General features: G+C 47.5%; 1 protein-coding gene across 2 annotated transcripts in view; it reads left to right on the top strand.

Moving 5' to 3' along the window:
• The window catches only part of UPB1 (beta-ureidopropionase 1), an 88,732-nt gene that overhangs the window by 32,643 nt on the left and 39,775 nt on the right, over positions 1-16,314 (top strand). For both annotated transcript variants that reach the window (XM_086942796.1, XM_086942797.1), the window contains exons 2-3: positions 12,254-12,425; positions 16,195-16,282. In XM_086942796.1, coding sequence (XP_086798922.1) covers positions 12,254-12,425; positions 16,195-16,282 — 260 coding nt within the window. The remainder of the gene's footprint in view (positions 1-12,253; positions 12,426-16,194; positions 16,283-16,314) is intronic.

Raw genomic sequence — 16,314 nt, 5'->3', positions numbered from 1 at the left:
GTGGTGCCAGCAATCCAAAAGAGCGGCCTCCGAGGCGCGCTTTCTTTACACGTGGAACAACTGCCAAGTACAGGGATTCCGACCTCAGAGACCTGGTCGGTTGATAAAAGACCAGTCTCTTTTGGAGGTACTTAGCTCCCCCCTTGTGAAGAGCTTTATAGGCCAGAGTCAGAGCCTTAAAGGCGATCCGCTTGCGGATGGGAAGCCCGTGCAAAGTTTTCAACAGGCCCGAGGCACTGGAACGCCTATTAAGACCATAAATTGCCCTTGCAGCGGCGTTCTGCACCACTTGAAGCCGCTGCAGCAAGTACTCTGGGAGACCCAGGTAAAGAATGTTGGAATAATCCAACCTGGACCCAATCAGAGCCTGGACTGTCAGTGTCCTGTGCTCCTCGGAAAGCAGGGGAAGAAACCTCCGCAACATCCTAAGGATGCCGAAGCAAGTGCCCGACACCCCCAGGATCTGGGATTTCAAGGTTAGCCTATTATCCATCTTGACCCCCAGATTCTTGGCAACCTGGGAGGAACAAGACGGAGGGAACATATTCATTGGCCACCAGGCCTGCCAATCTGGCTCTGTGTCACACCCAAAGAAAAGTACCTCGGACTTATCGGAACTGCACTTGAGGCTGTTCAGATGGAACCATTGAAAAACAGCCCCAAGGCAATCCCGAATACTCTCCCCATCAAAGTCACCTCCTCTCTTACAAGAGAAGAGGAGCTGGGTGTCATCCGCGTAGGATACGATCTGGGCGCCATGCGACTCCACCAACGCCGCCAACGGGGTCATAATGATGTTGAAGAGGGTCGGGCTCAAAATAGAGCCCTGTGGGACCCCGACTCCCAGAGGCGGCATCACGGCGGAATCAGGCGGAGCCCAGATCGTTTGCCGGCGGCCGGCTAGAAAGGAGGAAAACCAGTCGAACACCGTCCCCCGTAGACCTATCTCAGAGAGTCTGGCGAGAAGGCCATCATGGGGAACGGTGTCGAACGCCGCCGACAAATCTAACATCACCAGCATGACTTTGCCCCCAGAGTCCAGAACCCCTTTAATGGTTTCTGAGACCTCAAGGAGCGCAGTCTCTGTGCTAAGATGGGGACGAAAGCCCGATTGGGTGGCATGCAGGATCTCGTTGGTTTCAAGAAAATTGGAAAGCACACCTTGAACGTGTTTTTCCAAAATCTTCGTGAGAGCCGGCAACAGAGAGATGGGCCTATAATTAACTGGGGCCTTCGGATCTAGGCCTGGCTTTTTGAGCAAGGGAATCACCATCGCCTGTTTCCAAGCTTGTGGGACCACTCCATGACTCAGCGAAAGATTTAACAGCGGGTTAGCCAGTGGGTTAATCACCTCCGCAACTTTCGCTAGAAATTTAGCAGGGCATGGGTCAAGGGGTGAACCCGATTTTAAATTGCCCATTAGAGCTAAGGAGTCAGGAGCAGAAATCGGTGGAAACACACTCAGCGTCACACCTGGCCAGGCCTGCGGCGATATGGTGATGTCAGGTTCAGTCTGGACCGTGGACACTGGTGCCAGGAATGAATCCTGAATGCGTTGGATCTTGCTCGTAAAGAAATCAGCAAGGTCCGTAGCCCAGGTACCTAATGGCTTTTCGTCCGAGGTGTTAGACCATGGGGAAGTGAATTCTCTCACAATGGAGAAAATCTCCATGCAGGAGTTAGAAGCAGCTTCTATTCTCCTGGCTAGATATGCTTTTTTTTCCAAGCGAATGTCCCGGTGATAAGCCTTAACCACCGTTTTGTAGGTCAGCTTGGCAACAGTATCATATTGTGCCCGCCAGGCTCTTTCGGCTACCTTGCACTGCTGCCGCGTAGCCGACAGTGCAGCGGTGAACCAAGGCGCAGAGACCCGTTTCGGTGTCAGGCGAGATGTCAATTCCGGGGCAAGATCATTTAGCCTGTCAAAAAGCCAGTCCTGCAGGGTCTGCAGATCCCTGTCCAGATCGCCGGAGAGGGGGCAAGGGTGGACCACTGCTGCCTGAGCCAGCATCTCTGGGGTTACTCTGTGATATGCCCTATGGACACGACCCTGTTGCTGTGCCAGGATAGGCACTGGTTTGACTATGCCCTTGATCACAAATTTGGCAAGAGAGTGGTCTGACCATAAGACAGGAGTAATCTCTATGTCCTCAAGAGGGGAGGACGAGAATACCTGGTCAAGAGTGTGCCCCTTCTCGTGCGTAGGCTCCTGTAAATAAGGGATCAGCCCCAGCGGGGTCAGCGCCTCAGAAAGTTTAATGGCAGCAGGGTCGGACGGATCGTCCATCCGAAAGTTGAAGTCCCCTGCCACGATACAATGTTCAGCTTTCAGGGCCAGCCCCACCAGCACCGAATCCAGATCTTCAAAGAAAGTGCCGGGTGCACCAGGTGGCCTATACACGAGTAGTCCCTTGAAGGATTGATGTGGCGATAGAGTAATAGAAAAGGCTTGGGTCTCCGAGCCTCGGATGTCCATTACTGGCAGGATCGCACACGGGGTACCTTTCCTGACCACCAGTGCCACTCCACCGCCCCTTCCCTTGGCTCTATCCTTCCTGAAGATGTTATAGTCAGGCGGGATTGCCATAGCGACATCAGGGTTAGAAGAATCACCCCACCACGTCTCAGTGAGCATGAGACAAAGTGGCTTCTCTATATCTAGGAGCTCAAAAATGTCTTGCGCATGTTTACATGCTGACCTGGTGTTTAATAGCATGCAACCGAAGCCCACACTAAGGGTGTTATTGCTCGGCCGTGGAAAGAGCGAGCGGGTCGGGCGCCAGCCGCAGCCCGGGCAACAGGATTTCCCATGATGACGTCCGGGAAAGACAGTGCGACAGCCTGAGCCCTGAGGGTTGAAAGAACGAAGTTCAAGAGGGGAATAAAGCAGAACAGGGGTCCCGGGGGGACACATCCCTGGTGGTAGAGTCCCGCCCGCCGCTCCGCCCGCCTCCGGGACGCTGACGGGCACAGACGGGCAGGACTCTGGCTTGACTCCGGCGAGAGTCCGGCGCTACCGCTGCGCGTCACCGCTGCGCGCAGGAGGCGAGCATTAAGTAGGGCTCACCTGTGTTCCAAGTGAGCGCTAGAGCGCTCAAACAAGTGGCACACTCGCTACACACCACCCCCAAGATGGCGCCCGGCGCCAAACACGAATGCAGAAGGAAAAATGAGACAGATCCGCGAAAAGCGCGGTGGGGGGCCCAATTTAAGGTGCAAGTAAGAGGGCACACAAAGATTGCTTTAAAAACGGGGGAAATGCAAATTAGAACAACAAAAATACAAAAGCGGTATTTTTAAAATGTCAGCAGCGCTGAGGATTACAATTCAGCAGCATAGCGCGCGTGCGTGCTACTACCTTCTCCAAGGCCGAGCTACTGCCTAGCTCACCTTAAGTAGGGCTCACCTGTGTTCCAAGTGAGCGCTAGAGCGCTCAAACAAGTGGCACACTCGCTACACACCACCCCCAAGATGGCGCCCGGCGCCAAACACGAATGCAGAAGGAAAAATTAGACAGATCCGCGAAAAGCGCGGTGGGGGGCCCAATTTAAGGTGCAAGTAAGAGGGCACACAAAGATTGCTTTAAAAACGGGGGAAATGCAAATTAGAACAACAAAAATACAAAAGCGGTATTTTTAAAATGTCAGCAGCGCTGAGGATTACAATTCAGCAGCATAGCGCGCGTGCGTGCTACTACCTTCTCCAAGGCCGAGCTACTGCCTAGCTCACCTTAAGTAGGGCTCACCTGTGTTCCAAGTGAGCGCTAGAGCGCTCAAACAAGTGGCACACTTGCTACACACCACCCCCAAGATGGCGCCCGGCGCCAAACACGAAGGCAGAAGGAAAAATGAGACAGATCCGCGAAAAGCCCGGTGGGGGGCCCAATTTAAGGTGCAAGTAAGAGGGCACACAAAGATTGCTTTAAAAACGGGGGAAATGCAAATTAAAACAACAAAAATACAAAAGCGGTATTTTTAAAATGTCAGCAGCGCTGAGGATTACAATTCAGCAGCATAGCGCGCGTGCGTGCTACTACCTTCTCTAAGGCCGAGCTACTGCCTAGCTCACCTTAAGTAGGGCTCACCTGTGTTCCAAGTGAGCGCTAGAGCGCTCAAACAAGTGGCACACTCGCTACACACCACCCCCAAGATGGCGCCCGGCGCCAAACACGAAGGCAGAAGGAAAAATGAGACAGATCCGCGAAAAGCGCGGTGGGGGGCCCAATTTAAGGTGCAAGTAAGAGGGCACACAAAGATTGCTTTAAAAACGGGGGAAATGCAAATTAAAACAACAAAAATACAAAAGCGGTATTTTTAAAATGTCAGCAGCGCTGAGGATTACAATTCAGCAGCATAGCGCGCGTGCGTGCTACTACCTTCTCCAAGGCCGAGCTACTGCCTAGCTCACCTTAAGTAGGGCTCACCTGTGTTTCAAGTGAGCGCTAGAGCGCTCAAACAAGTGGCACACTCGCTACACACCACCCCCAAGATGGCGCCCGGCGCCAAACACGAATGCAGAAGGAAAAATTAGACAGATCCGCGAAAAGCGCGGTGGGGGGCCCAATTTAAGGTGCAAGTAAGAGGGCACACAAAGATTGCTTTAAAAACGGGGGAAATGCAAATTAGAACAACAAAAATACAAAAGCGGTATTTTTAAAATGTCAGCAGCGCTGAGGATTACAATTCAGCAGCATAGCGCGCGTGCGTGCTACTACCTTCTCCAAGGCCGAGCTACTGCCTAGCTCACCTTAAGTAGGGCTCACCTGTGTTCCAAGTGAGCGCTAGAGCGCTCAAACAAGTGGCACACTCGCTACACACCACCCCCAAGATGGCGCCCGGCGCCAAACACGAAGGCAGAAGGAACAATGAGACAGATCCGCGAAAAGCGCGGTGGGGGGCCCAATTTAAGGTGCAAGTAAGAGGGCACACAAAGATTGCTTTAAAAACGGGGGAAATGCAAATTAGAACAACAAAAATACAAAAGCGGTATTTTTAAAATGTCAGCAGCGCTGAGGATTACAATTCAGCAGCATAGCGCGCGTGCGTGCTACTACCTTCTACCTACTACACCACTAGATAACTACAAACCACCCATAATTCTGCAGCCAGAGTCATCCTCAACCTCCTGCACAGAGCTCACACCACACTTGAGGAACCTACACTGGCTCCTGATATACAAACGCACTCAATTCAGACTCACACATTCAAGGCACTACACAACTAAGGTACCACCTCCCTGAACTGTCACATCTCCTTCCACCAACCACCCAGACACCTACTCGCACAAATCCCACGCATCCACAGAACCTAATCAGGACAGGTGTTCTCTTACATCGCTCCTAAAGTGTGGACGACCTCACAAGCCGCAGGAGAGCCTCCTCCTCTCTTCTTGAATTCCGCAAGAAGCAGAAGACCTGGCTTTTCAATTAACCAACCATAGGAAGGGCTTGGCACGCACACCTGCTCTGCGCCAGGATACCCTTGCAGGTGATGGTGTGCTTTACAAATACACATAACATAGCATGTTATCGTGCACTGTCCCTTGAGATAGTTTTTGGTAAGTGGCTCTCGGTCCTCTTTCGTACCACACTCCTCCACAGCACCTCGCCCAGCTTAGGAACCCAGTTGTCTTTTCATGAGTTTCCTGCTGAAAGAGCGCAATGGCTTGCTGGGGCTAGGAATCAAGCTTCATCCCGATGCCACTGAAAATAAACAATAGCTCCAACGAGAGGTACAAAGGGTGATATTTCATGGAGCCAAAACTAACCATTGTACCAATAACATCCAGCATGCAGGGCCGGCTTTAGGGCAGTGCAACTGGTGCGGCCGCATTGGGCGCTGACCTGTGGAAAAGGCGCAGACCTCAGGAGGGCACTGTGTTTAGCAATAACTTATGATTGGAGAGATGTGGGGCACTTTTGCCCGGTGGTAGTGAGAGAATCCGAGAGGCAGTCATGGGGTGTGGCGGCACCAAAAATGATTGTTGCACCGGGTGCCACCAGCGATAAAGCCAGCCCTGCCAGCGAGAACCATTGCTTAGAAACCTCCGCTTACAGCGGGCCTGACCCAGTAAGATTTCACATTCCATTGTACAGAAGTTGTACAAACCAAACAAATTCTTTCCCCCAGAACCATTCAAATTCCAAAAAAGGCAACTGGGCCCTGTGGTTTGTTGTCATTGAACTCTATGCCGCATTGTAGTGTACTGAATATTTGCTTTAAGTGTGATATTTTTATCCTGGAGAAAGCTGTGCCATTCTCGTGGTGATATTGGTATGGGGCCCTATTTGATGGTCTCCGTGAGGCAGTAGCCAACACGATTGGTGAGTTCTATGGGGTTCCTTCTGCAAATATTTGCAACATTCGCTATTTGGGATAAGAAGGAGGAAGAATTTGCTTTAAGGCGTGCTGCATTGCACCCACAGTAGTAGGGAAAACCGTGCATTTCCAGAGCTGTGTGCTAAATTTACTTAGGTTAAAGCAGACAAGCTCTCTGCAGGACATTTGGTGCATTCTTGTTTGAGGTAGTCGGCTGGTTAAAGGTAGAGGTTACTCCTTTCTCTAACAGATCCAGGATATTGGCGGGCGTGGAGTCGGATGCAGTTAAGATTTATAGATCACTTGATAAGTCTTTTTGCTAATGTTCTTGGTGCTGAGTCTGTAAGTGATGCTGAAAGGGATGTAATGTGTTAAGCAGGGCTTAAAAGTACCAGAATATATAGTAAGGTTTCAAATCTCAAACCTGTGATTGTTCACCAATTGGCTGAAAACGAGAATTTGCACACCTTCAATCATCATAAAATGTGTACAATTTCAAAGTATCAACGCTCAAAATCAGCCTAGAGGAAGGACTGCATTGTGGTGATGTAAGGAGTGACTCGTTTGACAGGCAGATATTCAAAAGCCGTGCATTATGGGGCGAGAATCTAATCTCATTTGCAGCTCAGAGGAATGACTGGTGGCTTGAAGGATCAAGATGCCTTCCTTTAGGGTTTGAAAATTGATTGGGCTGCTGTTTAAAGCCGGTTAGATAGACTTTGAATGACCATTATAGTGAGCCTAATGACCATTATAGAAATGTACTCAAGGATATCCATGCGGCGATGAGGCTGACCGTTCATGATACGGTAACCCTTGCCTCCCTGCTGCTGTAGGAAGTAAGTGCAGTAGATCATCTGATGTCAGTCACCATAGCACCATCCCTATTTAGCCTAAACCTTGCTAGTGCCCGCCAGTCACTTTATGCCAAAGGTTGAGAACCATCGCTCAACCAATGGCAAGGAGTTAGGCCTACAAGAGGCCAACATGCAGTCTGCTGAGCCGTGCCTTTTTGTTCTGATGTCAGAAGGAGGACAGGCGTTCCTTTGCACTATCCGAATGTGCACCTACCCTAACCCAAAATTTGTGGAGAAACCAAATTCTCCTTGATACTGAAGAGGACTGTCACCCTCACACCAGAGAAGTCTGCCGTGGGAGTCCAGGGCCAGCTGGAGCTGCTGAGGTATAACTAGCTGCTCTTATCCCGAGGCATCATCTTACTGGCACAGATGGACATTGAGAAGGCATGAGGTAGGGCCAAGTTTCCTAAATTTGAGAAGCTGATAGTGGACTTTGTATGGCTTAGGAAAAGGCTATTGATGAGGGATGGGGTTTGCTGCCGGAATGTCATGAAGATCTGGGTTACATGGTGGACCCCGTACGGTTTAGAGTAGGGTGCAATGGCCAACACGCCCTAGTTCGACGATTGAGGCCGATGTCTGAGGCCACCATCAAAGTCAATGGGGTAACCCAAACAAAAAGTCCAAGGACATGGGTGTCAATATGATACAAAAAACAATGGTCCTAGACCAATATGTCAACAATTAGGAATAATAATTCATTTCTTAGTAGCTAAACATTCAGAGTGTACAGAAACTTAGCTTGTGGTTCCAAAAAAACAATTGTTATTTGGTAATATAGTATTATAAGATGTGCAACAACCAATTATTTCAAAAATAACAATATGGGTTTATTTGGTTTGTAAAAAACTCAATTTTGAAAACTGATAGATTCTGAAAAAGGGGTTGCTCCCACAGGGGAACGTGCAGGAAGGGTGCTCAAGAGTGTAAAGAGTTGAAAGAGGAAGAATTCCCAAGACGGTTCAAGGGGTATATATTTACAAAACTCTACGTAGGACTGATAACAGATAAACAGTCTTCATAACCTGTGGCAAGAAGTTTGGATTGGCCTGTTTGTATTTAGAGTTATAAGATTTGCTTAAGTGCGAATTCTGTTTGGAAATTGTTTTATTGCCCTTTCAGGGATCTGACCTCCAGCTAGCAGCTACTCCCAATCTGGAGAGGTCCTGACGGATGAATTCCTCCTCTTTCATTCTCATCTTTCCTCCTTGTGTTGCCTTAAATCAGGATGTCCCAGAAGCATACCCCAACCATTGCAAACTCATAGACATGCCCAACAAACTACCTGAAGTCCACAAAATAAAGCATTGTTAAAACAGAAGAGTCTCATCCATTTAAATCTGAGGGCCGCTAATACTCTGGTTGGTCTTACATCATACACAAGGAGATAATGGATTGAGTGTCGAAACTTTTAAGAAACTCACCCTCAGTCACAGATCTGGGTTGAATCCATCACCATTCTTTAGCTCACTTCGCCACCTAAGTTCAGACTTACCTATATGCAAATCAGTCTTGACCCTGTGCCTCATGGGAACAGTTTAGCCCAAACCGCCAAGCCAGATCTTCCCTGAACCAGAAACAAGCATCCTGGGACCAGTTTCTGGGTAACACCCTTCATCAGCCAGGCTAGCTTGAATCCAGTTCCAAAGTGAGCAATGGACTCTCGTCTGGACATACCCTGCCAATTTAGGGCAAACAAAGCAAACACAAGGAGATGATGGATGGAGCGCTAAAACTTGAGGCACAGGGTCGAGACTGATTTGCATATGGCTTGGTCTCCTTGTGTTTGCTTTGGTCTTACAGCATCCCTGGCCATCTTAAACTCATGTGCTTGCTTTTCACGTCTCTTGCATGGTGTTTGCAAGAGATGCCTGTAAAGACTGTTGTAAACAGGTGTCCGATAATAGGTAATTGTCCCACTTTTGAAATAAAATCATAATAAACAACGTTTACTTTAACCTTTAAAGTAATGATCGGTTTTGACGAGAAAAAGGGACTCTCAATTGTTTGGCTCCAAGTAAATATGTGTTAGGTAGAAGGACATTGTAGGAAGCTGACTCTTCATATGGTGTACCAAAAAGAGTTATGCCATGCAAAGAGTCGGGGTATGTCCTTAAGAGTGGACAGGAGCTTGCTCTAGCAATCCCAAGGTCTCTTCTAGGGATTAGTGCGGTCGAGCAGCCTTAGGCTTATCATAGAGGAGTGTTAGAGATCTACAAAATACACACATAGTCATCAAATGATGCACACGACTCAATAAGGAGATCCACACCAATTTATTAAAATAACACATCTTTATATATATATTTAGGCACCTGAATCAATAAAATCAGGTAAGTACGTTTAGAGAAAGAAATGCTTTAGATTTTCAAAAGACGACAGTTATGTAATTTGGTTCTTGGTATAGCGCACAACTCGGTGCTGTGACAGGCAGGTAGATGAAGCAAACAGAAGCAATATTAGAATAACCAGGTTTGGGGTTTTTTCTTGAAACTGGTCTGGCTGGTACATGCATGGATGAGCAGGTGGGAGTCTGTTCCAGTGGTACGGGCTGAGGTAAGAGAAGGCTCGGTCATCATGTTTAGCTGTGGGGATGCGTCTGGACAAAGAAGTTGATTACATAATGAGTTTATCCTGTAAATATTTTGGACCTGAGCCTGACAAAGATTTGTAGTTCAGGCAGAGCAGTTTGAACAGAGCTCTCTTTCGACTGGGCAGCCAATGTAGAGCTCTAAGTGTATGGGCTGACCGTGTCTGTGGTGGCAAGTTGTTGATCATGCGAGCAGCGTTGCTTTGCACAACCTGCATTATAGATAGAAAGGATTAGTTTGAGGCAAGGGTTAGGACATTGCCATAATCAAGGCAGCTGATGATTAAGGCCTGGGTGAGTGTCTTCCCTGAGCTCAAAGGAAGCCACCAGAAGATTTTCTTGAGGGGCGCATTGTACCAAAGTAGGTACCTCATATGGAGGTGATAGATAGTTTATCATTTAAGAGTAAAGCCAGGTTCCTGGCAGTTCTCCTGGGCACCGGGATGGGGCCAAGTTCTGCCTTTTTCAGAAGCTGGAATGTTATCCCTTGGGAGGAAAAACATATACAGCATACAGGTAGAGTACAGCGACTTATGAGACCCATCTCCTGGACTTAAGGTGAGAATAGGCAAAGTCCTAGGCAGCACCAGCAGGTCACCTCCAGCGGCACTAGGGCGGCCGGGTGCTGTGGTGCAATACAACATCGGGTACCCACTATTAATCTATGGGGATCGGTCTTCGCGAAAAGAGGCTGTAGGTTTCGACTGGAATGCCAGTCGGGCAGAACCAACAGGGGCTCAGGCTTCACGATGCTCTGGGACATGGGGATACCTTTGGTCCTTTTCTCCATGGCAATTCCTGGTTCTTGGGTGAAGTGCCAGCAGGTCTCCCAGGTTTGGGAGACACCACAGCTGCAGGACAAGTTATTTTTTGGTGCAATTGTCGAAGTCAGTAGACATGCCAGCATGGTTGGCGCCAAGTCAGTTGCTGGTTCTTCTGTTCTTGCGACTCTTCACGTCCCTCTTCTTCTTTCAGGTCGGCAGAAGCTGATTTCTGGTGGCAGGGTCTCCCCTAAATATTACATTTAAGGGTGGTTGGGGAGTGTAGGTTATTAGCTAATGGGCTACTTACCTCTGGGGCCACTATACCCCCATATGACCTCTTCCGGTTGAAAGTGGACATAACCCTGTCCCAGACTTTCTAAGTTTGCCATCACAAAGATGGTAGACTCTGTAAAAAGTTGTATCCAAATCAGGTAGCCCACCTTTGGGGTGGTACTAGCCTGAGGGTGGGCACTCCTACCTGACTACTAATTTCCCTGTTTGTCAAGGTGCCAAATGTGCCCTGTACAAAGGGGGGGTCGGCATCCTTTCCTGTGAGGCTAGCCAAATTTGCATACCAAAGGCGATGGGCTCTATGAAGCTCCCTGCCTTGAAATGCTAATTCACAGGTCAGCCTGTGGGAGGGGGTGTAAACACCCTCTGCTCGAGCAGGATTTGCACTTAGTAGGACAGGACCAAAGTCCCTCACCTGTGGAGGTCGGAAACTCTTGCCTGGCGGCAAGCTGGTTAAAACCAGGCAGTCAGTACACTAGTAGTAGGTTATTTTTTTTGGGGGGGGGGGGACCTCTAAGTGCGCTCTGGGTGCATTTATTAATAAATCCATCACTGGAATCAGTGTGGGTTTATTAATATGAAATGTTTAATACCAAACACCCCTGTTTTCAGTGAAGCCATCATGTATCTGGAGAACTCGTTTTCACCAGTGTCCAGCACATGTTTTAAAATGGCTTCACTGGTCACTTGTACTGGCAGTAATGGAACTAACCAGCACAGGGGCATATCTGCTCATGCTGTAGGGGCGACTTACAAATATTACATATAGTGTTGGTGGACGTAGCACACAGTGATGTGTGACATGTCCTGTTTTTACTTTTATCTGCACCAAAATACGCAGCCTGCAGGGGCAGTCTATATGTGTTGGGTGAGGGGTTCCTCAGGGTGGCACATTACATGCTGCAACCCATAGGGACCCTCTTTAGTCTCCTTGCCATCGGTACCAGGGGTACCATTTACTAGAGTCTTACAGAGGGTGCTATGGGTATTGCCGATTAGGGTACAATTGCACAGTATTGGGAAAGAGATCTGTCACTCGGGACCTGGTGAGCAGGGACCAGTGCACTTCCATTCAACATCACTTTAAATACCAGGCAAAAGATGGGGGTGAACATGTCAATGAGGAATGTCTTTCCTACAGACATTCCTCATTGTCCATCATTAGCCGTGATGTAAAAACATGCACACAGAGAGGCAGGATTCTTGGGTTGTATAAAAAGGTTAATTGCAAAATGCTATTTCTCTGCTATCTTCCCCTTTGCTTATTTATTACTATAGTAGGTGAATTTTATAAGGGTAGTGGCTGTCTTAGAAAGTGGTATGTTTCTGACCTTAGTGCCGCTGCGTTCTGCCCTCTGAGTACACCCTTGCTAGTGTACTTGTCCTGTAGCCACATGCTCTGTGCTGACTCACTGTTCTCCACCATTGCAGGAAGCTTGATTTGCCCCAAGATGCGGTGGAGGCAGCGTCTAAGCTCGGTTTTGAGTTGCAGGGTCACCAGTTGGAGGCGGCTCCGGAGCAACTGCGAAAACCTCGCCTTGTGAGGGTGGGACTGATCCAGAACAAGATCGTCCAGCCAACCAGCAAGCCTGTAGGAGAGCAGGTAGGGTTTGAATGGCCTACGGTGCTATTAATGAGGTGAAGTACTACTGAGCACATTTCACACATGCATGGGGAGTCGAAGGACCCTGTGCCCTAGTGGGCTCCATTAGGTTGCAAGACACAACCCCTGTGGTAGGGAAACTCCCCAATAGCAGATGATGCTCTCCTAATTAAGGCCACAGGAAGCAACAGGAAGCCATGTAGCTGGACAACATTGCACTTTATAAAGGCACATAATATACTGAAGCGTGTACGGTCAATAAAATAATTGGTGTATGGGAAAATGCATACAATGTGGTAGCAACTCCAGGAGACTGGAGACGATTAGAACAAAGCAACAAGCCTTCTCCATGTATGTGCTTAAGATCTGGAACAACATCCCTGTATCAGTCATGGCTGCCTTAACCCTGCTGCAGTTTAGGAAAGTGCTGAAGACCCTGGTCTTTAAAGAAAGATACATAATAAGGCAGTCACAGTCCACTTTCATTCTTGGAAACCAGCTTCCTCTCCAGTGACTGTTGTGACTGTATCTTTGCACCTGTATGACACCGCTGCCTTTCGTATAGGTTTGTGCTAAACAAACACCGCAGATCTACATAGAGTGGGTGCCCATAGATAAAGTTCTGTGGTCGCGGCACCTGGGAGCACCGAATAGCCATGTGGGAATCAAGACTACAAAGTTTTGTTTTCAGGAGTTTCCTAATGCACTTATGATTGGATCTCAGGGACGGCTTGTGGGCCTGCCACAGTCTTAGAACTTGTGTTCCCATGGTTCTGACGTCATGTTTCATCTTCTTGGCCGAATGTTGCTAGACCCGATGAAGGGGGGTTTCTGGCTGCGCAACTCTCTTCACGAGTTACGCAGAAATTGCCAACTGGTATGCTAAAACGTACGTAGCTTGGGAACTGGTCATTTTATTTGGTGGTCATTTTATTTGTTAAATCGCCCACATTACAAATTTTATCACCATTTATTTTTAATTTAATGCAATTTCAGTGGCGGCTCCTCACCAATGGCGGAAAAGCGTCTCCCCCTGCCTGGCTCAGAGCCAGCAAATGTAAAATAAAACTAGGTTCTTGCATCGTTTTATTTTGCCTTTGTCGGCTCTTAGCCATCGGTGTTGGGAGGGGTGGGGCCGAGGCATGGGAGGGGGGAGGAGGAGTGCTACATGCACTCCACTCCCTAAGTGCTAGTGTGTTTGGCCTCCCATCTCAGGCCGACCGAAACTGACATGCACACTTAGATTTTCTCCAGCCCAGCTGCATTGAGCAGCTGGGCTGGAGAAACCCCCACAGACTCCCTGGTCTGAGTAGGGCGTCTTTCCTGCCCGTTCAGACCAATCCCCACGCTGCCCTGCAGCACAGGGATTGGATCGAAGTCTGTCCCAGGGGCTGTTGGGACCAGGAAGAGGAGAGGCGGCGAATGCGACAGGATGCTGAAGGCAGCCGGCGGAAAAAGGTAAGTTTTATTTTTAATATTGTATTTGTAACCCCCTGGCGTGACGCCACCCTTTGTTTATGGTGGCCACCGCTGTACAATTTGCAAAGCCCTCTGTAAACCCTCTCCCCGCCCTGTGTAAGCAACTTTAAATTTGGAGGCACGCGGAGCGTGACTGCTCTGTGATAGGCATTGTCCCATCCCTACCAGCCACTCAAGGATGCCGGGGACGCATGTTGAGAAATCAACTTCTTTGTCCTTGGGAACATCTTTCATTGCCTTTGCATTTGCATTCGCTTTATGCAAAGAGAACTCTAGGAATTGAAAGAGAATCCTTTTATATTGATATTGGTATTGAAAAACACACATCTCAATGACTTACAGACACTAGGAAAAGAGGAAAAAGAGCCTTGGATACCATTGGAAGCACAAAACGGAAAACAAACTGTGAAATGTAAATTATAAAATGGAAATTGACCTGGAACCTCTCTTTAAAAGGGCAACCCCATTCTTTGCTCTTGTACGGTGTCTTTGTACTATGATTACTTTAATTGTATTCACTCTCTGCATTACAGCCTATGTACTACAAATATGGATAGCTGATGTGTTAATCAGTTCATCAGCATCCAAGGTTATAGGAGCCAACAGGGCAGAAAGAAGGTGTAAAGTGGGTTGTCCAAACCTTGCACGTTTTTGCCAAGCTTGAGTTCAGCAGTATGAAATTCCCAGAAGTGGCTATCCTAGAGAGGGAGGGGTAATTTAAAAGAAGGACCTTCATTTAGCATTTTCTGTAAGCATATGCTTAGAATGAAACGCTGCTTTAATATGTACAGCACCTTTGCATTTCATTTCTAGCCAAAGTTTTTTTTTATAACGCAGACTTATTTTAGTATGCTTTTACTAATGTTTTTAGCAACATGTGATACTTAGTTTTAAATATTTTTATTGTTTAGTAATTAGTACTATCGTTCATTTGTTAGTGGAGTGGGTGTTGTGTTTCGGTTTAGATGTCCGTATATAGGTTTTACCGATACATGTCCTTATATAGGCTCAATTCGCATTACCCTTATATAGGCATAAGATCCCAGCCCTTATTTAGGCATTAGCCGTGCTCTCCAAATATGGTATGGTCACCTACATCCGTCCACCCCAACATCACAACGAGTTCTTAGAAACCAGACCCGTAAGCCATAGGGACTTTCCCTAGCCTATGACTATTAAGTTCTCCAAGAACTCATCTATTATGCATGAACCGGTATTCCTTAAGTTGTCATTCATGACATCTTCCTCTGCCCAACTTTACGTCAATGCAAACATTCCTAAGCACCTCCCGGTATAAATATACCTTCCCTTGCCACGGCACAGCACGGCTGCAAGACGCGATACTGCTCGCCACGGCAAGTAAGTAGGAGACCGCATCCTGGCGTGATGCATTGACCAGATGCTGTCATCCCTGCTCGCAGAGAATCCAGCTTCCAGTGTTCTGACTCCCTTCGCGGGGTGATAGTTTAAGACCCGGAAAGAGATTCCCAAATCTCTCATTCTAAGGTATGGAACTGACAAGAACCTAGAGGGACTCTTGGCATATCAAACTTAGCATAACTAAACTATAACTTACCATACTATAGAATACAGTACCTACTTCTTACCTTGTACTACACTTACGTTAAGTGCAATGGGGTAGAACTAGTTAGAAGCATCAGACGTGTATCCACATTTTAGCCTGTGTTATTTATGTATACAATTATGTTTCATAGCTAAAAGACAATGCTATTGCATTATTATTTCTTTCTACTGCTTACGCTGTACGTAATATATCTTGCATACTGTCTTACGATTGAAACAGCTTATATCTCTTACGCGAGAAACAAGACTGTTCAATAAATCCTTTTATTGAAACGCCCGCCTATCTCTTTCTGTGTAACTCTGAAGAAACTAAGCATGCATGATTAGCTGAGTGAAACTGTTATCTATTGTTTCCACAATTCTTAGACATGTTCCGATTCTAAAGCGAAACAAAGTTGTCATGTTTATGCAGTTGCCAGAAACTACTCCCTTCTTGTTTCACAAGGAGTTTCTAGTGGCATCTGAGTTAGCTGGCAAACAAAGTAATTAAGTTTAATATACTCGATAGGGGCATACTGACCTCAGTCCTATGCCAAAACTATAGTGTATATTATTCCAATGCGCAGAGCCTATTAGGGAAATGGGAACTAAACTACATGTCTCTACTCTGTGTTTTGAGACAAAGGAATTTGGTAGTTCTGTTTATGGTGCTTTCTTTGATGTACTCACAATGTGTTTTTTGTGTCTGTCTCGTCCTCCCCCATAGGTAGCGGCACTGCACAAGCGCATCGGAGACATGGTAGAGGTGGCCAGCCTGTGTGGAGTGAACATTGTGTGCTTTCAGGAGGCTTGGAGTAAGTATTTTCCACTATCCAGAAAGGAAGTG

This window comes from Lissotriton vulgaris, chromosome 11 (genome assembly GCF_964263255.1).
Source record: "Lissotriton vulgaris chromosome 11, aLisVul1.2, whole genome shotgun sequence".
Taxonomy (NCBI): Eukaryota; Metazoa; Chordata; class Amphibia; order Caudata; family Salamandridae; genus Lissotriton; species Lissotriton vulgaris.
The sequence above is the reverse complement of the archived record's forward strand: the minus strand, read 5'-3'. Positions and strand labels throughout refer to the sequence as shown.